Here is an 18882-nt window from a genome sequence, read left to right as displayed (position 1 = left end):
AACCACGACCACTCTGACAAGAGTGCCCGACTAAGAAGATTCATCATCGCCCGATAGAATCGTTACCTGTATGTAGCTAGGATACGCGCAACGTATATCATGGCGGACTGCTTCCAGTATCTTAACTCTGATTCCGACCCGTGCCCGCCTGGAGCACTTCCAAGGTCAGGATATAGTTGTTTGGAAGGTTTTATCGCAAGATATTAAAGCCAGGTGGAAGTCAAGAGAGCACGCGGTTGATCGCTAACCGCTGGATAGACGATCACAAAGGCTACTGAGTCCATGGTCTAGTGCAGCGGTTCCCGAAAGGTGGTCCGCGGAACCCTGGGGTTCCGTGGAAAGGCCGCAAGGGTTCCGTAAAAAATATTATCCCACATTTCGTGACCGACGTTGTTCACGCGCACCGACTTGTTTACGCACAAGGGAGGGGCAGGGCATGCGGGGCGGAGTAGTACGGGGGTTCCGCTAGGAAAAGTATAATCAATTAAGGTTCCTTGGCAAAAAAAAATTGGGAAACCCTGATCTAGTGTACTCGCGACGCCTCTAACCGTCAGAAATGGAAACACATCGCCAGGAGAGCTACCGTCGGAAATGACATCACCCCACCATGTGCCTCGTCAACGCAACCACGACCACTCTGACAAGAGTGCCCGACTAAGAAAGTTGAAAAGAAGAAGAAAATAAGAAATCTTTTCATAATATTGAAACCATTAATTTAATAAAGTCTATGAAAGGGTGTAACGCTAGCTAGATTTGCTGCAAGTCATTGACATTTGAACAGATTTTATTATGGATGGATAGATTAATGAACAGGTGCATTGTAATCCATCAGACATGGAACTTCTCAATTTATATTATGTAAAATGAAAAATCTTTCATAATAAACTGTTATTTATCAGTATTTTTGTTTAATTACAGGTTTGACTGGTGGGCGCATGGTTGAACTAAGAGCTGGCGACGCCCTCCTGGTGCCACGAGGATGGTGGCATTATGTACAGAACATAGATCCATTAAACATCACACTTAACACTTGGCTTCCACATGTAATTAGGACTTTTATTATTTCTTTTTTTGATACAAACAGAATTATCCTAGAATTTCATAATATTGACGCAACACAGCATAATGTAACTGACATAATTATTACAGGATAGAGACGGCACTACACGGGTGTCTGAAGCATTAATCAAGATATTGGTAGCACAAATATGTAAGGATTTGCCTCAAGAGACATCTAAACTGCTCGTCAACCCAAATGAGGTTTGTATGTTTAACATTGCTGTAATTTTTTTTATATTTAAGTATAAAAAATAGAAAAGATCCAAATATTATGTAGTGTAACAGTAGAGATTCTCAGATTTATGTGACCTTGGACATTATATTCCTATGAGTCAGTTTCATGAGATCAGACAAATTGTCAGGAAACTGATTATGTCATTCACTTGCGTCATAGTCTGCAATAACAGGTAACATTCGTCATTCACAATCCTAAATAGGCAGGAGTGGTGCATGGCATTGGACATAATTATCCAAAAATCAACATCAGATTTTACCAGTTCCAATTAACTATTTTCAGGATGACATAGCAGACACGCCATTAGCAGTATTGTTCTTGCAACTAGAAACAGTCGCGAACACGTATTTAGACAACCGGCGAAAGACGCGCCGCGTGAAACGTCAAAGGACTTGCGATGATGACGTAACGGCACCTGTTTTAGAAGAATACGACCTAAAAACCTTGCTGGAAAACGAGGCGAATAATCTAGAAGTAGTTCCTAATATATCCAGTGAAGATCTGATTAACCTAGTCAAGCGGAATCTGAGAGAGTACGCGAATTGTAATCGGTCGTTAGATGAAGACGAAGTGGACGGCTCGACTACCAGTTTGTGCCTCACCAAAGCGGTCATAGACGCCTTCAGCCAAGGCAACGTGATAGAACTTGTGAAACAGAATTTGTTCACACGATTGAGCCAATCTTACTAGAATAATTTATTAGTCCATACTTGGAAAGCAAAGTTGGAGGTGAAGCCGTGTACTCTTCATTATCGGTGAGTGTCTTACCTCTTCTCTTGTAAAGAGAGGCATACTTTTTTGTGGACATGTAACGTTGGACATGGAGAGTTGCACACATTTTGCTCCTCCATCATTAGGGACGGATCTATCCAATTTTCTCCTTCTTTGACTGTTTTCCCTCCGTCCATTCATGTGAATTATGATAAGTTGTACGGCTCTAGTATGTCTAGTGGATAGATGAATAGTATGTTGATACTTATGTCGTAATATTGCTATAGTCATTTACGCAAAATGTGATACCTTGACCCCAATTAAACGGCACAAAGGTGCTAATTATTATAAGATGATTTTGTCATAAAAATATTACGCCTGTTATAAATCTTAAAATGTAACATGCAGTTCATAACGTTGAGACACGTGAGATTTCAAATGCAATAAATCGATTTCACGGTGAGCGATTCAATCGTCGTAGTTATTTTATATGGCAGTAAAGTGCAGTAACATTCTTTGTTACTATAAGAAAGTAGGATATCTTTTAAGACTGAAATTTTAAACTGAAATAAATTAGTTTATAATTAAGTAAGAAAGAAACGAGCAAGGAGCATTGCCAAGTTCACGTAATAAATCTTTATTGTTACTATACAACTAAGTATCAATTTACTTACAAAAATACAATCTTTGAAATTATCCACTTATAAGTTATCTGGCCAGGCCATTATTGTTATAAATATTGTGCATTCTTCGATAGAAATAAAAAAAAATGTATTTTTATTCAAAACGATTTTTTTTTATACAAAATTAACAAAGTTAGTTAAGGCCTATAGGTAATGGTGCATATTTATGCTTATCGCTATGTATTTTGTGATTATTTCTAGTGATGAACTTCGAGGAATAAACCAAAGAATTGCCGACCAGGCGATTCAGGCAAAGCTATTATTATTGGTTAGTAACAATTGTTTTGAACTGAGGCGAATTTCTCTCACGCTGAATATATGACGTTAACGTAAGTTTGACGGTGGTTGTATTCAAATTGGCGCGAATTTTGTACAATGTTTGTACTAAATACTAGGTACAGTGCGTACTAAAAACGGCAAAAAGCAGTCTTGTTATTGCGCAAGTCCATAATTATACAGCACAAAACAACTGCAACAACTACTTCCATAGTAACGGGAGCAATATCAAAATATGTAGTGGAAAATATAGAGCGTTTCAAATTCCATCACACATTACGAGTACCTATACATACCTACCTACATTTTAAAATTTAATATTACAGAACGGAATAAATAGTTAAAATTCGTGTAGAATTCGGCTCAATTTTAACAGCATAACAGCATTACCTGTAACTTTACTTTAAATATAGTGTTCATAAGCGAAATATCGTTGTAGATACTATAATAATATTATACAATTATTTTACAAATGACTGACTTTCATTGAGTTTTTTTAAAAACTCATCCTGATTGTGTTACACGCTATTAATATGCTGTCCTTTCCTACACATTTTTTATAGTCTTCCTACGTTATTTATTTTATTTATACGTAAATAAGACACGCAAACTCGAGCGCATTATTTATTATACACTTTTTGGTTTTCTAATGTAAGCTTTATAATAGAAGTCACAGAACAGTATGACCATGAATAGGTTCTGTGGTATCATAATGTAGGCGGGCTCTCGTGGAAACCTGCAGTCTTTGGTCGCCACCAGTAACAGAAAATGGATTAGTATAATCGTGAACTGAATCTGAAAGGGAGGAAATTTTAGATTATTTATTATTAAAGCAAAAGAGCGTAATAAAATATGTAGGGGAAAGTATAAATACATTTGGACCGGCAACTAAATTGGACCACTCTCATATTAGAAGAATTACCACTCTCACTCACTCTCATATTAGAATTAGAAGGAGGGGCTTATTCCACTATTCCCCTTTGACAATCCCCGTCAACGGGAATTAGTGAACTTTTTGTTCACTATTCCCCGTTAACGTTAAATTGGAACTTATAATGGGGAATAAGGAACTGAAAAGCTCATTAATCCCCGTTGTATTAGCATTTTATTTTTAACGTATTCCACTAATCCCCGTTGACGGGGATTGTCAACGGGGAATAGTGGAATAAGCCTTTAGAAGGTACCGTACGTAATATGAGGCTAGTCCAATTTTGTTGCCGATCCATACTTTCCCCTATTTAAAAATGGATTGCAAAATAACTTACAATCTGTATCTGAGTTACGTGTTTCTTCCACCAAAGCGATTTCTTGTACGACTCGTCCCATGTAGTAAGTAGATAATATATGTACATTATTATGTGAACGAAACAGTTTGCCGATATCAGAAAAGTTATGTGGCCGCCTGCAAAAAAAGTATTATGTTAGCTACTTACTCGTATAGTTGACCTACACTGAACTGTCCCACCAAACTCATTGACAGGGGGGCGCCAATATCGTTCAACTATATGGTTTCCACCATGTTCAATCAGCGAACCGGTATTGACGGTGGCGCCACCTATCAATTTCATGGGTGGGACAGTTCAGTGGATTGGGACTATACACAGCGTTTTTATGAGAGGCACCGTATTTGCGCTCACCAGTTGGTGCCACTGGTGAATGATTGATAGGACCTCATAGTGGCGCCACTGTAGTGAGTGGAATTACGATACCTACCGCTTCAGCGCTCGCCACTGTCTTAGCTGCTAGCAAGTAACAGTGGGTTTAGACAAAATTCACATTATAATCGCAAACTAGTCGAAACATGGTCGAAAGGCCTTTTTTTTTGACGGATTCGATTTTCGATTCGATCAAAAAGTGCAACTTGTCTAGGAGGGCAGGTCCAACTGGGTCTGTTGTAACAATTTTTTACTAACCTGGTACCCATTTGACAATACCCCATGAAACCGCAACCATTCCAAAGTGGTGGTACACATGAAGGAAGGTCACTTGATTCTGTTTCTTTCTCAGAACGAAAAATATCTGAAATATAAAAGCAATTACAAAGAAGAACGTTCCTATGATAATTCTCAATTATAATTTCTACTATTGTACTCGTAATTTTATTAATTGTGCGTGACCATAAAGTCTGTCTTCAATCTTCCGATATTCGACTTTTCAACATAATGTCTTATTAATTATACTTACCGTGTCTAATAGATCCGCGAACTTAATGACAAAGTACATGTAGCACACCCTCCAGGCGTACTCGACACTGTGCGGCCCGTCGTCGGCCGGCTGGCAGATGAACGAGTAGTGATTCAACCAGCCTAGCGCTAAACTCTGCCAAAAACCATTAACACCTTTAATTCTTCCAAAAAGTCTCTATCTATCTATAGCAGCCTTTAGGGGGTTCGAACATAGGCCTCATCTTCATACCTCCACCGACTTCTGTCCCTGGCCACACGCTTCCAGTTCACTCCAGCCTGCTGCCGGATGTCGTCTGTCCACCGTTTAGGCGGTCTTCCCCTACCCTTCCAAAAAGTAGGCTATTCAATAATCATGGTTTCTAACTGAATGTTTTTAATTTAAGTTAATTTGTATAAAAAGATTATTGTTTGTGTACTAGATAGTGCAGTCAGCGTCAGATCGATCGAAGTGTCTAAGATAGCCAAAAAGATCTGATATTCATTATTTCATATAAATGTAACCAGTCAAGTAAGCATATTAATGGAGGCACCCAAAGTAGTCAATATAAGTTAGCAACACTGTTCTCAATAATAATAAGGGGCTGTCGAAACGAAATTATAAATGAGCTGTCGACACGGACAAGCGTGAAAAAATCTGTAGTCCATGAGCTAGATGAGAAGTCTGATATTTTTTACAACGCTCCGCGCTCGTCCGCAACCCAGATCGTTAGAAACTATGAACTTACTTGGTAGACGACATATGAACACCCGATGATTTGTACAATGTTGTAGACTGCTATAACTGGCCGCAGGTCGTACGCTGGGCGACTGCTCATGTACTTGGGCAGCCATTTGAATACAGTCAGCAGGTACAAAATCATCAGGGCCAGCCCTGGCCACGGAGTACGCATTAGGTACCAGTTTTGTGTCCTTGGATCTAGGTACACAAATACGACAAAGGCTCATTAAATGATTAATTTTATTATTCAAATCCAAATACTGAACTGTCTTTTAGACTTCATTGAATCACGTGAATAGTTAGACCAAACTGTCCCTATCAAATAATAGAGATTGGTTTCTTAATTTGTATTGTACTAACCTGCAATTTCTTCATTTAGATAATAGTATAATTTAACAGCACCTTTTAAAATTACCGACATATTTTATCTTGGCCAAAATCCTGAGCACAATCAACTTGTAAGCACAGCTCTGAACGGGCCAATGGAAAATGTCTTATTAATTTGCCGAAGTCTACACAATCAAACGGTAAGTGACCGAAATCGAATTTAAATAATTATTATTTCATGAATAAATGTAAGCTTATTTAATTCAGCCGTAATAATGTGCGTAATATTGTGCGTTTCCATTGTTAATGCACATTTTGGTGAAGTACAGTGCAAATAATTTTGTGTACTCTATTATATCTATTTAAATAGTCGTTGACGTGATAATGTCGCGTCGATCGAGTCGGATACCTCTTCCGGTTCGGTTCACATCTTACTAATATTATAAATGCGAAAGTAGATATTATTGTTTATAACCCAGAATAACATATAGACTATAATTTATGACGATCTGTGATAGACTAAATTTCACGCGAGTGAAGCCGCGGGCAAAAGCTAGTACAGTCATAAAAGATACTAGCTTTTGTCCACAACTTTGCCCGCATGACGAAAACAGTTGTCTATCGCACGCGTGCATGACCCCTTTCCAAAATCGGGATTATAATGTCTTCACAGGGTCCCAAACTATCTATGTATACTTATAAGTAGGTATCTAAACCGAATTTCATCTGAATCGGTTCAGTGGCGTGAAAAGGTAACAGACGTAATTACTTTCGCATTTATATTATTAGTATCCGCAGGAGAGCCAAAGTGACCGACATAGATCGCAGAATTGCTAAAATCAAGTGGCACACTATGGAGCGAAATTGAGATTTATGGACATAGCGATTTTTTTCACAATTTCTATTTGAAAAAAATACCTATCGATAGGTTACGTTATTCTGATGAATAAATGCTTCACAAGTTTTTCTCTAAAACCAACAGTTTGACTGGAAAAAAATATTTTCCATTTTCGTTGTATGGAATGAAACATAAAGTGGTCGATTTCGACTAAGCCTTGACAGATCTTGCTTTGAAACTACTTGAGCCTTGTTCTATGGCTTGTTGACTGTAATCCTACGCTATCAGCGCGCATCCAAAGTTGCCCGTTCACAAGTTATGAGGTTCTGAAAAATTAAAAAAAAGTAAGTAAAAGTGACTTTTTTTTGGAATATCTTTAAAGATTTAACAAAAATATAAAGATTTTATACGTTAATAATGTAAATTAACCTTAAATTACTGCTAAAAACACATTTTAATAAACTTAAAAGGAATTAAATCAGCGATTTTTTTTTCACAATTTCTGTTTAAAAAAAATACCTGTCGATAGGGTATGTTATTCTGATGAATAAATATTATGAACGTTTTTCTCTAAAACCAATAGTTTGGCTGGAAAAAAATATTTTCCATTTTCGTTGTATGGAATGAAACATAAAGTGGTCGATTTCGACTAAGCCTTGACAGATTTTGCTTTGAAACTACTTGAGCCTTGTTCTATGGCTTGTTGACTATAATCCTGCACTAACAGCGCGCGCCCAAAGTTGCCCGTTCAGAAGTTATGAGGTTCCAAAAAATGAAAATTAAAGTAAGTAAAAGTATCTTTTTTTGGGTATAAATCTTTAAAGATTCAACTAAAACATGAAAATTATATACTTTAGTAATGTAATTAACCTTTCTCTTGTCGTCTTATCTAAAGAAAAGTCAATTTTACTTACTTTACTTTTCATTTTTCGGAACCTCATAACTTCTGAACGGGCAACTTTGTGCGCGCGCTGTTAGTCTAGGATTATAGTCAACAAGCCATAGAACAAGGCTCAAGTAGTTTCAAAGCAAGATCTGTCAAGGCTTAGTCGAAATCGACCACTTTATGTTTCATTCCATACAACGAAAATGGAAAATATTTTTTTCCAGTCAAACTATTGGTTTTAGAGAAAAACTTGTGAAGCATTTATTCATCAGAATAACGTAACCTATCGATAGGTATTTTTTTCAAATAGAAATTGTGAAAAAAATCGCTATGTCCATAAATCTCAATTTCGCTCCATAGTGTGGCAGTGGGCGGGGCACATAGCTCGTAGAGACGATGGCCGTTGGGGCAGAAAAGTTCTCGAATGGCAATCACGGGCTGGAAGACGTAGCGTGGGCAGGCCTTCTACTAGGTGGACCGACGATCTGGTAAAGGTCGCCGGAAGAACCTGGATGCGGTCAGCGCAGGAGAACCTTAGGGGAGGCCTTTGTCCAGCTGTGGACGCGACGTCATTTGGCTGAAACGATTATAATTATTACTATATCGATCGATATTTCTTCGAAATACCTAAATAGACAATGGAAACGATATTCACTGGTCACAAAGGTCCTGTTGTCACTGATATTTTAAAATTGGTAGGTACTCGACCTTACACAATGTGTGGCATTAAACTTCTGGGAAATGCTGACTTACGAAAATGTGCAAAGTCCGTTACTACTGTGTTTGGAAAGTGTGCTCTTATTATCGTGGTTATTTGTTGTTGTTCGAATTGGTTAAAAGGATTAATCCCTGCTCCGGAGGGCAATCTCAGCTAGCCGCTGCGGTGGCTTACGAATGCCAATGTCAAAAACTGGATGGGAGCCATGGCGTGGCCATGGCAGGGGAATGCATAAGCGTAAAGTTGCTTCCTCACCTGGACCATTCACCTGTAATGTCATTACAGATTCGATTGTTACAAGTTGTAAGGTTACCTGACAGATGAAGTGAAACCAGTACATATTGTGGACATTTTGTATATTTTGCTTGAAACATATTATGACTCGCATTTCTTTTAAACCAATGGGCTAATGAACAAGTACAGTCGAGGCGACAAACACTTCTTGTTGGTTACTTCTTGAACGGGAACTCGGGATGTTTCTCGATGCCGCGGAAGAAGGAAAAGTCGCAGATGCGACCGTCCTCCCCCCGGTCTAGGGCGCCTAGCTCCTCCATCTCACTGTCGCTCAGCTCGAAATCCCATAAAGTGAAGTTCTGAAATAGAACAAATTATTTCGTTTAAATGCGTTTCATTTTTCCTTCATGGAGAACTTGGAAGTCCTTGCCTTGAAACGAGCTAGCCTAGCACAGCAGCATTAGCGTCAGTGTTAGTGTCAGCTGTTGCGTGGGAGATTCTTTGATGATATATCTAATTCACTACATTAAGCGTCGGTGGATAAAAGTGAGACAATACATAGTTAAGTATTCCAAAGGCGGTTCCTAAGTTGCGGTTTCTTTTAAGTACTGACTGATTTTGTGGCTACGCGTACGCGGATGAGTGCGAGGGAGTCGCATTCCAGCCAGGTGCGCAGTTAACTTGACCGGGTTGTACTTGGGTTTGAGAGTAGAAATCCTGGTTATGTCAGACGATGAATCTAAGTAGTTAGCGGGAAAACATGATAGTGATGATGACGCTCAACAGTTCGTACCTGTTTGATACGCTCGGGGTTGGTGCTCTTAGGTAATCCGGCTAGCATCTAGCTGGAGTAGGTCGGGGTACTCGCGGCTTGAATAGGCACGTCAAGTTCCTGTGACACTAAACTGTTCGTACCTGTTTGATACGCTCGGGGTTGGTGCTCTTAGGTAATCCGGCTAGCATCTAGCTGGAGTAGGTCGGGGTACTCGCGGCTTGAATAGGCACGTCAAGTTCCTGTGACACTAAACTGTTCGTACCTGTTTGATACGCTCGGGGTTGGTGCTCTTAGGTATAATCCGGCTAGAATCTAGCTGGAGTAGGTCGGGGTACTCGCGGCTTGAATAGGCACGTCAAGTTCCTGTGACACTAAACTGTTCGTACCTGTTTGATACGCTCGGGGTTGGTGCTCTTAGGTATGGCCGCGAGCCCGCGCTGCAGTAGGTGCCGCAGCAGGATCTGCGCGGGAGTGCGGCCGTGCGCCTTCGCCGCGCGCTTCACAGCTTCTAGCTGGAGTAGGTCGGGGTACTCGCGGCTGGAATAGGCACATCAAGTTCGTGTCATTTGGAAGCTGAGGCATTCCGTCTCGGTGTCCTCGTCAAAGATACAATCAATTACTTTTGATTTTGGAAAAACTTTCAAACGATATTACGCTGCCTTACGATTTTTGTATAAATTATTTTTATTCTGCATTGCACGGGTGTCTTACCCAGTTTTGGCGGCGAGGGAATCGGCCAGGGCCTTCGAACCAAGCGGCGAGTAGGCCACTACGGGCACGCCCAGCTTGTTGGCTGCTGCGACCAGCGACTTTTGCTGGCACAGCGCGTGCACCTCCACCTGAAAATAGATATACAAATACATTTTAATATTGATATTCATATTCAAGTATCTGTACGATTTTCCATCATTCAAATGTTTTCCGGCGTTCACTTTTTCTGACGTTTTGTGGGATAGACATTCGTAGACCACATACTGTTAGGGCCAGTCTGCTTATTCTTAGTTCTATATTTTTCTTTTATTTAATTGTTTCTGGAAAATTATAATATGACGATTGACGACAGTCATAGAGGACGAGGACATGTCATATTCATTAGTTGTACTACGAGGAAGCAAATGCTATATGTTTTAGGGTTTCTGATTATATTGTCGCTGTACCTGCAGGCAACTTGGCTTGGCCACGCGCGTCAGTCGCTCCAGCTGCTCCTCATTCAAGTTTGACACTCCCACGTGCTTCACGCGACCAGACTCCTTCAGCTTCAGTATTGCCTGAAAATTAAACCAAACATTGCATCATCAAGTACCTACTACTTTTATAAACTTCATTCGGTTTATTTTCTATTACACAATAAGTTCTCATGAGTGGGCTGAGTCGACTCTAAATTGATATAATGTTAAAAAGTTTTATTTGGTTTCAAGGAATCATACTTAGCGAACATTCTGGAAAGAATTCCGTTTCACAAGAACTTCTCCTGGTCCACATATCTTATTAGGCGGTTTGCTGTGCTCGATGGGCAAGGCCTGCGAGGACTCGTCTCTGATGATCAAAGGCTTCTCAGCTCTCGAGCTGCGAGTGGCGGAAACTGTGCCCACTATCGACGTGTTGCTAAATTTTTTTGGCACATGTAGCACAAGAACATTCTTTTTGTCATGTTTTTGGGCTGATTTAGTTTTTTTCTTATTGCTTTTAAACTTTCTAGCTAAACTGTACAGTATAGTTTGAAGCGTGCTGGGTGCCTTCTCATATCTTCGGAATCGTCGTCTCCATTTGATACTAAAAACACTTTGTACTGACGAATGCTGAGAAATAGATTTTGACAGTGTATGCGACTTTAACTCGAGACTTTGGTTCGATTGTGAATTGTTTTGGCAACTAAAGTCGCATATGTTTCTAGCGACAGAACTTTTGTGTTGGAAGTATAGTTTTGGGGTATGCTTCTCCCGTTTTGATGAGGCAACTTTCGGTCGAAGTCTGTTGGAATCCTTCCCTCCTTTTTCTTTATTTCCTATGCAACAAAAAAATATATTTGATAAATTGGAACTTTTTATGTATTTCGTTTTTCTAGTGCACACTCTATTTAAAGGAGACGTGGATTGCGACCGATTAAAAGTTCCGAAGTGGTCATTTAAATTTCGATGTAAACGTAAAGATATTTTATTATCAGAGTTACTATTAACCTTTTTGGCAATAGACATAAAATTAATGTTTAGGTCTGCATTCATTTTAGGTACCTGTTGCATTAAATTCAGCTGGCATTACAGGAGGGTGTAGCTTGAGACTATTTGAATTGAAACTGGGTGGTTTGACGGTGCAGAAATAAACTTCCGTTTCATTTTCGTTAGATTTTATATTCTTATCAAATTTGCGTTTCGGGCTTCTTGAGGAGCGTTTCTTTATGTATTCCACGTGCTCTTCGCGCCGAGTGATTTTAGGTGCCGGTGGAGGAGGATACTTTTTAGGTGGCGGTTGTGTGATTTTGTCGTATTCTTCGTCAGTCAAGGTGTAACAACACGCGCAACAACAACATTGACATAGCAAGAAGTCTTTGCACTTTCTCCTTACGCGCTTCGGAATGTAGCAATGTCTCTCTGCCCAATACCTGCGCCATTTGCGTTTGATCCGCCGTCCACATATCTTAAAGCACCGGCACCGCTTACAACAAACTTTGTCGCACCAAAAGCGGCGACATGCTTCCTTAGTGCAGCACCTCGGCCTGCAGCGCCTCGGCTTGCGCGCCACACCGCTGTACCCAGCCTCACTGCGAGCGCTGGGCGTTGGTGAAGATGATTTTGCCATGACTCTTTAGCTTCATTATTGGATTCCAGGTGACGACTATCTTCCAAGTAGAAATATTAAGTCAATAGTATTCTATAAAACCAGCCCAAATGACGAATTCATTAAAGATATATATGTTGTTTCTGCTACATATTTCTAAAAATTTTACACACAATTTTGAAATGGTTTAGAAGAAATCTGTCATAGTGACGATTATATTTTTGTTTCTTCTATGACAGTGGCAGATGATTTTTGAATATAATGTAGGTTCAATATTTTATAGGTTTTTCTCTTCTACACTGAAATGTTGTATTTTATTCCAATAATTAACTTATTCCTATTCTTTAGTCATGCGTTGATTTTCTATTCGTTAAATCGCTTTTATCGTCTGTAAAATAGTTACAGCATTTTTGTATGTATTCTGTAGAACGATTTTAATAATTTTTGCGTAAATCTTTGGGGTCTTCTTTGCCTTTATATTCCGGTGCAGGCGTAATATGCTCATGAGTGAGGGGTCCAATTCCAAAGAGGGAAAAGCAGTTTTTGAATCAGCCTTCAGATCTATAGTTTCATACGACTCCGCAGCACTGCGGTAGCAATATTCAGACTCCACGGCGTCGCTGCCTCCCCCGGTGCAACAAGGACATGCAAACTTCGGGAAGTTGAGTATTGACCACAATCTTATTCTTTTACTCAATGATGGTCTCAGAAATGATGTCACTGAAGTTCCTATTGTTTGAGTCGTGATACACGGGACTTCGATATTGTTTGAACTATCATTTTCTATCTTTTCAGGGAATAGGAAACTGAAATCTGCGGGGGTTATTGACTTATCTTTGACGATAGAATTGTTGGTTTCATGCCTTTTGATTGTTGGTGATTTGTAAACCTTCGACCAGAAGAAACGGTCGTTGTTTGGATCGGTTGCGTGGGCGAGTGCTTTCTTTGTCGCATTTTTAATTTTGGAAGGTTTCTGTGCTTTCTTCCTCTTAGGAGTATTCTTGGAGAAGGTTTTAGGACAAGTGCAGTCATTGTAAATCGAATTACTTCTGTATATTGCATTAACACTGATTTGTTTAAAATCATGCAGTTTCCCTTTAACGTTGTTGGAAAAGTCCAAGCAGTTTCCGGAATATGTAAAACCCATTTTCTTTACTGATGAATTAGAATAAGATTATTTAATTTTTCAGCGAATTAGGTACTGCAAATTTTTCATTTTTAAAAAAACTGGATGGAAAGTGACATAATATTGAAAGGTGAAAGGAGAGGGCAGAGATAATATTTTTTACTTTATTTTAGGTATTAGCAAGGTACTTTACGTTTTATTTTACGCATGCATTATAAACATCAGAAATATCTACACACTTTTATGATTACTGAGAAAGATAAAATAATGTCTTATTTAAGTTGCATTTAGTTTAACTGTGTGAATTTATAAGCAACTCACATCATCAATCATTTTTATAGGACACCCGAAACGCTTCTGGGTGCTCGCCTGGCGGGCCTGATAAGATTTTGGAAGAGCACCTAGTTACAGTCCTGCGTAAAAAATTGAATGCAATACCTTCCAAACAGCGACGAGGTCGGTGGTGAGGTCCGCTCGCATGGTCCCGTCGGGGTTCGCAGGGTGCAGGTCTCCCGGCACGTGCTCGAAGGCGAAGGGCGTGTGCATGAGGTACAGGTCCACATAATCCAGGCCTAGGTCCCGGAGCGACGCGTCGAAGTACTCTTGGACTAGGTCGGGTCGGTTGCCTGTAAGACAACAGTTATCTTGATAATCAGGTCGTTTAATTGTCAGCTCGTCATTGCAGGAGCGTGATCCTCTTTTTACCGAAGGCAAATGGAGGCTCGTCTACAATCAGACCTTTAATTAATGTGGTCTTCCCTTGGATATCGTAAAAGGTGACTAAGGAACAATATAAATATGCGAATATCAAGTCTGCCTCCTTTCACCTTTCTGGCCGGCATAGGCAGTGTAGGCCAAATCCTTCATTTTCCCCTTGAGTGGGTCGACGTGCTCCTGCGGTGGAGAGTAAACAAATGACTTTATGATGGTGATGATGTTGAGGGTATACTTAATCTCCAGGTGGTAGCTTAGTAACCACGAACAGCTTTTGCTTCCGGGCAGGGTCTCCTCCGATCTAGCAGTTAAGCGCGCGGCCCAGGATTTGACAACCTTACAGTAAATCGTGCAGTATAAAATGTCTAAGGTTTAGGTAAATTGTACCTCCGGGCGGCTCCTAGCTTAGAGACAACAAACAGCTCCTTCCTACGAGGCTGGTCTCCCTCGATCCAGCGGTTGAGCGTGCGGCCCAAAGCAACTTCGTTCTCGTACGCGCGCGCTGTGTCTGGCTATGTGTCGGCCGCTAGAGCCGCCTCCACGGCCTTCTTTAGCACGTCATTAGACGCCTATACTAGATGGTGCAGCATAACAAGTCTAAGGTTATTTATTATAGATAAACTTCACCTCCAGGTGGTAGCTTAGTGACCACGAACAGCTCCTTCCTCCGGGCCGGGTCTCCTCCGATCCAGCGGTTGAGCGCGCGGCCCAAAGCAGCTTCGTTCTCGTACGCGCGCGCTGTGTCTATGTGCCGGTAGCCGGCCGCTAGAGCCGCCTCCACGGCCTTCTCTAGCACGTCATCGGAGGCCTGTAAACAAAAGAAGCTACTGACCAATACGAAACTAATCAACTCATTGGGTGGAACCTTAATTTCGAACTCCTCCTATGTTCTTCTGATTAATTTCGTTGCGGGTCCAATGACAGTTTAACTTTCCCCCGGGACAAACTTGACCTTCATTGGTTGGGTTTTTGTGGCGGTCAAGCTGTAGATCCTGGCTCCACATACAGGAGTTGCAGTGGAGGGAATGAGAGGTGGGGATAGTCCCGTCATTGGGTGACTAAGAAAAAAATCCGCTCAAGTATGTACAAATAGAGCTCACGTTTTTAGGCTTTCGTGTAATCGATCGATCTTGTGGTTAATCCTCTTCCTACTATTGATTTCATTATTGCCTTCATTTTCTAAGGCACGAAAAACTAAAAACGACACATTCCGAGAATAGCTGACGTCTGGGTGCCCGCTGGGCGCCCGCGCCTCCACAAATATTGATTAAGAACCCTAGCGTGATCAGTACCTAGTAGAATAACCCCCTTACTAATAAAACTTACACGCTCGTTGAACAGTGTTTTAAAGTGACGTTTAGTATGGAAATGTCATTTTAAAACAGTGTTCAACAACTGTGTAACTTTTTATTAGTATGGGGGTAAGTAAATAAATTGTAGATAAAATGTTTAAACAGCTCTCAATCAAATTACATTTCAGCATGTAAAATGTTTTTATTACGCAGTTATAATAACGTATTATGTAGGTGGGTATTTAAATATTGTTTTATAAAGGCTTATGTTTAACTGATCACCTGATTTAATAAAATATCACAGGCAAAAATAGTAAATGATCACTAGAATATAAAACCGCATTTTAATTTAAAACTATAACCAAAGTTTGTACATCTTGCTACCCTATTAAAGCAAATGACTCCAAACAAATCATTGTTGACCCAAAAATAGTTAATGAACACCAAACTATTAACTACATTAAATTAAAAATGACATGCATAATATTTAAGATCTCGTTTTCCTATTAAAGTAAATTACGCTTTACAAATATTTTTTAACCAAACACAGTAAATAAACTCCTAGTTTGACCCTTTACTATTGTAAAATGTTTTCAAGCTCTTTGTACCTATCTAAAATCATAGTAGTTTAACTGGGCAAAAATAGCACATTAATTTGCTCGCAAATATTTGGTGATCATTTACTATTTTTGGTCCCCAAATACAATTTGAACTACAGTCGTGAATAAAACAGCTAGAACTATTATTTTTTAAGCTTAATTTTTTTGGTGTTAAGTATATATATATTTTTGGTAAAAGAGCTTAGGGTATCGAAGTATTTTCTGGTGGTCATAATATTTATTCCCTTTTATAAATTGTTTATTTGGAAGAATCGACTAGGTACAGTAGGTAATTGCACTAAGCTCGTGTTTAATTTGTAATTGTGTAATCTTTGTGCAACCTTCACCTAACACCTTATCAGGCAAAGGCTCGATGAGCTAATGGGAAAACTAATGAACATTAATTAATTAGGTACATTAACTGCTCGTCTGCTTCATTAGTTAAAATATAAATGTTCGAAGCAATTAATACGAGTTAAACTGGATTTTTTTTCCACCTAAACAAGGAAAATCTAGGGATTCATGTGATTAACTTTAATCATCTCATCTCAATCAAAAACATCTTTGAGCATCTCCTAGCAAAAAATTCCAATATTTTTATACGGAACCTTGAGCGCGTAATTGCCTTCGATAAAGTTAATAAAAAATACTTTTTACAATGCAAATTGACATTGAATGACATAATACGTCACAACAATAAAAACCTTGAGTCTTTGGAGTCTCTACCGTTCTCTTCTGTGAAGCTTACATTGAAAATGGACAAGTCAAAGTAGAGTTAAAGAAAAAACGAGAAAACACACATCACAATGTGAGCTATGTCTGGCCAGTCACTGGAGCCAAGCCAGGATATCGGGCAAGCGGCACTAGCGAAGGATTGGTCATGTGACAGCAACATTTGCCACGCTTCTACCTCCAGGGGCCATCCTTCCAGGTCCAGCGGAGACTACGACGGCACAGATTCGTACTCCTACTGCAGCGTCTGCTCTTGCGAATCGGAACACCTTCCTGGAGGCTTCGAGAGACCCTGCCTCATCGTCGATTCTACCACGAAGATTCACAAATCGAAATGGACTTCACTAATTAACTATTTTAAACGCCATTTTAAAGCAAAGCGCAAAGGCAACAAGACAAACAAGATTAAGGAAAACCGTTAGTTTACCCTGTGGGAAAACGCATAATATCTAAATCTAGTACAGTTGCTAACAATCACACCGAATTTGAATTTCCCACGAGTTCACTAATCTTAAAAATGAAGATGGAACGACGCGACGGTTTACCTACGTAATTTCGGAACTTTTAAACTCTAATATTAATTAAGTTTATCCAGGACGTATTTAGGAACTTTTGCTCTAATTAATACCTACCTTTACATAAATATTAAAATTTCTGTTTCCTGTTTATGTCCCTTTCTATTTTAAATTAAATAGTAAGTCAAGTATTTTATATTTTTTTCAATTAATAAATCGAAACACAAACACTTAATATTTTATAATGTTAATCAAAATACCTATTTAGTTAAAAAAACTTTTGCAGAACAAATGCTTCTGCGCTCAATGCAAAACAATTACGGCCTAAATAAACACGAACTTAATCGAAGTTTTATAAAACAGTTATTTGATCTCAATGCACTCACTTGCCATGTTCCAAAACCGATGCGAGGCATCCGATCGCCGTTCTCCAAAACAAAATACTCCTTGTTCGACATAATTAAGTTTTAGTATTTGTTTACTACGAACTATTTAACTAATTAGCTTAAAATAACCGTCCTGGTTGAGTGACGGCGCAGCACTGCGGTGCAGTTGGTGTCTGCGGTAATAGGCGCCTACGCAGCAGTCAAGGCAACTATGTGTACTTTGGGTAGACTGGTACCGGTTTTTGCAACCGTTATACTCTGAGTAGAGTCTCAGAATAATGGAACTCAAGTTTTGTTTGTAAGCGCTCTCAAGCGCTGTTTGTTTGTAACAGCAACAGGAAATGAACATCTAATTTAATAATGAACCCGGATACATGAGTGTAAAAGTATAGGGGAAAGTAGTACGAGATGATCCCCTTAAGCGGGAATCGCTGTAAAACACACATTTTTCAAGGTAAACCAAAAATAAAGACGATTACTACTAGTATATTTATCTAGCCAACTTTCCTTATACTCAGAACCAGAAATTAATTGAGGTTTCATTAAAATATTTCATTTTTTGCAAAACCTTACAAAGTGATCATCTTGTACACCCCTGTGGGTAAGATGATCCCCCAGGTAGGGGTAAGATGATCCATAAGATTCTATTCTATGATCTATTCTTTTCTGGTTGTATTCCTTTCGGAGTACCTAATTATGCGAACAAATCGTTAAAAAGTTAGAAAAGAAAAACATTTGCGAATTAAATAACGAAAATAACTTATTCTTTCTTAGTACCTGCTAAAAAGCGTTTAAATAATTTAAACGCTTTTTGGCTGGAGCTGTGTTGAATATATCACAAATAAATTCACCTGCTTCATCACCCTCTAACCCAGCACATGCTTTATGGCCCCATTTTCCACATGCATTTAACATTTTATCCATCCTTCACCCTTGGTATCGCTTGAAAACTTTTCTGTTCAGTACAGCCACTCAGTATCATCTTCTTCAGACTCAGGTGAGTTATATGAAGTTCTTTTACTTTTATTTCACTTCCCTTTACCTATTCTATTGACTATTTTGTTTTAATTCCCAGGGATCATCTCGTACATATAGGA

General features: G+C 39.3%; 5 protein-coding genes across 5 annotated transcripts; 2 read left to right on the top strand and 3 right to left on the bottom strand.

Annotated features, from left to right (window-relative positions):
* Positions 1 to 893: 893 nt before the first annotated feature.
* On the top strand, positions 894 to 3198 carry HSPBAP1 (HSPB1 associated protein 1). The gene is made up of 3 exons (XM_028322551.1): positions 894 to 1043; positions 1150 to 1260; positions 1577 to 3198. Exons 1-3 carry the CDS (start codon positions 936 to 938, stop codon positions 1982 to 1984), a joined length of 627 nt encoding a protein of 208 aa, XP_028178352.1. The 5' UTR covers positions 894 to 935; the 3' UTR covers positions 1985 to 3198.
* Positions 2535 to 6663, bottom strand: LOC114365855 (elongation of very long chain fatty acids protein 4). Its single transcript, XM_028322549.1, has 6 exons — positions 6229 to 6663; positions 5876 to 6066; positions 5149 to 5283; positions 4878 to 4983; positions 4230 to 4366; positions 2535 to 3759 (listed from the first exon to the last, which is right to left on the bottom strand). The coding sequence occupies exons 1-6, from the start codon at positions 6287 to 6289 to the stop codon at positions 3592 to 3594; spliced, it is 798 nt and encodes a 265-aa protein (XP_028178350.1). The 5' UTR covers positions 6290 to 6663; the 3' UTR covers positions 2535 to 3591.
* A 2313-nt stretch (positions 6664 to 8976) lies between these two features.
* Positions 8977 to 17964, bottom strand: LOC114365854 (aldo-keto reductase family 1 member A1). The gene is made up of 7 exons (XM_028322548.1): positions 17786 to 17964; positions 14889 to 15069; positions 13986 to 14173; positions 10804 to 10914; positions 10358 to 10485; positions 10033 to 10183; positions 8977 to 9230 (listed from the first exon to the last, which is right to left on the bottom strand). Exons 1-7 carry the CDS (start codon positions 17855 to 17857, stop codon positions 9087 to 9089), a joined length of 975 nt encoding a protein of 324 aa, XP_028178349.1. The 5' UTR covers positions 17858 to 17964; the 3' UTR covers positions 8977 to 9086.
* On the bottom strand, positions 10949 to 12627 carry LOC114365853 (uncharacterized). Its single transcript, XM_028322547.1, has 2 exons — positions 11878 to 12627; positions 10949 to 11651 (listed from the first exon to the last, which is right to left on the bottom strand). The coding sequence occupies exons 1-2, from the start codon at positions 12440 to 12442 to the stop codon at positions 11074 to 11076; spliced, it is 1143 nt and encodes a 380-aa protein (XP_028178348.1). The 5' UTR covers positions 12443 to 12627; the 3' UTR covers positions 10949 to 11073.
* Positions 16100 to 17552, top strand: LOC114365859 (uncharacterized). The gene has a single exon (XM_028322552.1). It carries the CDS (start codon positions 16968 to 16970, stop codon positions 17304 to 17306), a length of 339 nt encoding a protein of 112 aa, XP_028178353.1. The 5' UTR covers positions 16100 to 16967; the 3' UTR covers positions 17307 to 17552.
* Positions 17965 to 18882: the final 918 nt, after the last annotated feature.

Source organism: Ostrinia furnacalis, unplaced genomic scaffold (genome assembly GCF_004193835.3).
Source record: "Ostrinia furnacalis isolate ACB-3 unplaced genomic scaffold, ASM419383v2 OfSCF7664, whole genome shotgun sequence".
Classification (NCBI taxonomy): Eukaryota; Metazoa; Arthropoda; class Insecta; order Lepidoptera; family Crambidae; genus Ostrinia; species Ostrinia furnacalis.
Note: the sequence above shows the minus strand (reverse complement) of the source record. Positions and strands in the feature narration are given on the sequence as shown.

Coding starts and splice junctions, on each gene's coding strand:
- HSPBAP1 (XM_028322551.1), top strand. CDS start 936: ATGGTTGAACTAAGAGCTGGCGACGCCCTCCTGGTGCCACGAGGATGG. Junction 1,044..1,149: donor TTAACACTTGGCTTCCACAT/GTAATTAGGACT, acceptor TAATTATTACAG/GATAGAGACGGCACTACACG. Junction 1,261..1,576: donor TGCTCGTCAACCCAAATGAG/GTTTGTATGTTT, acceptor AACTATTTTCAG/GATGACATAGCAGACACGCC.
- LOC114365855 (XM_028322549.1), bottom strand. CDS start 6,289: ATGTCGGTAATTTTAAAAGGTGCTGTTAAATTATACTATTATCTAAAT. Junction 6,067..6,228: donor TCTAAATGAAGAAATTGCAG/GTTAGTACAATA, acceptor TTGTGTACCTAG/ATCCAAGGACACAAAACTGG. Junction 4,984..5,148: donor TCGCGGATCTATTAGACACG/GTAAGTATAATT, acceptor TTTATATTTCAG/ATATTTTTCGTTCTGAGAAA.
- LOC114365853 (XM_028322547.1), bottom strand. CDS start 12,442: ATGGCAAAATCATCTTCACCAACGCCCAGCGCTCGCAGTGAGGCTGGG. Junction 11,652..11,877: donor AGCTGAATTTAATGCAACAG/GTACCTAAAATG, acceptor TTTGTTGCATAG/GAAATAAAGAAAAAGGAGGG.
- LOC114365859 (XM_028322552.1), top strand. CDS start 16,968: ATGTCTGGCCAGTCACTGGAGCCAAGCCAGGATATCGGGCAAGCGGCA.
- LOC114365854 (XM_028322548.1), bottom strand. CDS start 17,857: ATGTCGAACAAGGAGTATTTTGTTTTGGAGAACGGCGATCGGATGCCT. Junction 15,070..17,785: donor TCGGTTTTGGAACATGGCAA/GTGAGTGCATTG, acceptor TTTTGTTTACAG/GCCTCCGATGACGTGCTAGA. Junction 9,231..10,032: donor ACCCCGAGCGTATCAAACAG/GTACGAACAGTT, acceptor GTTCTATTTCAG/AACTTCACTTTATGGGATTT.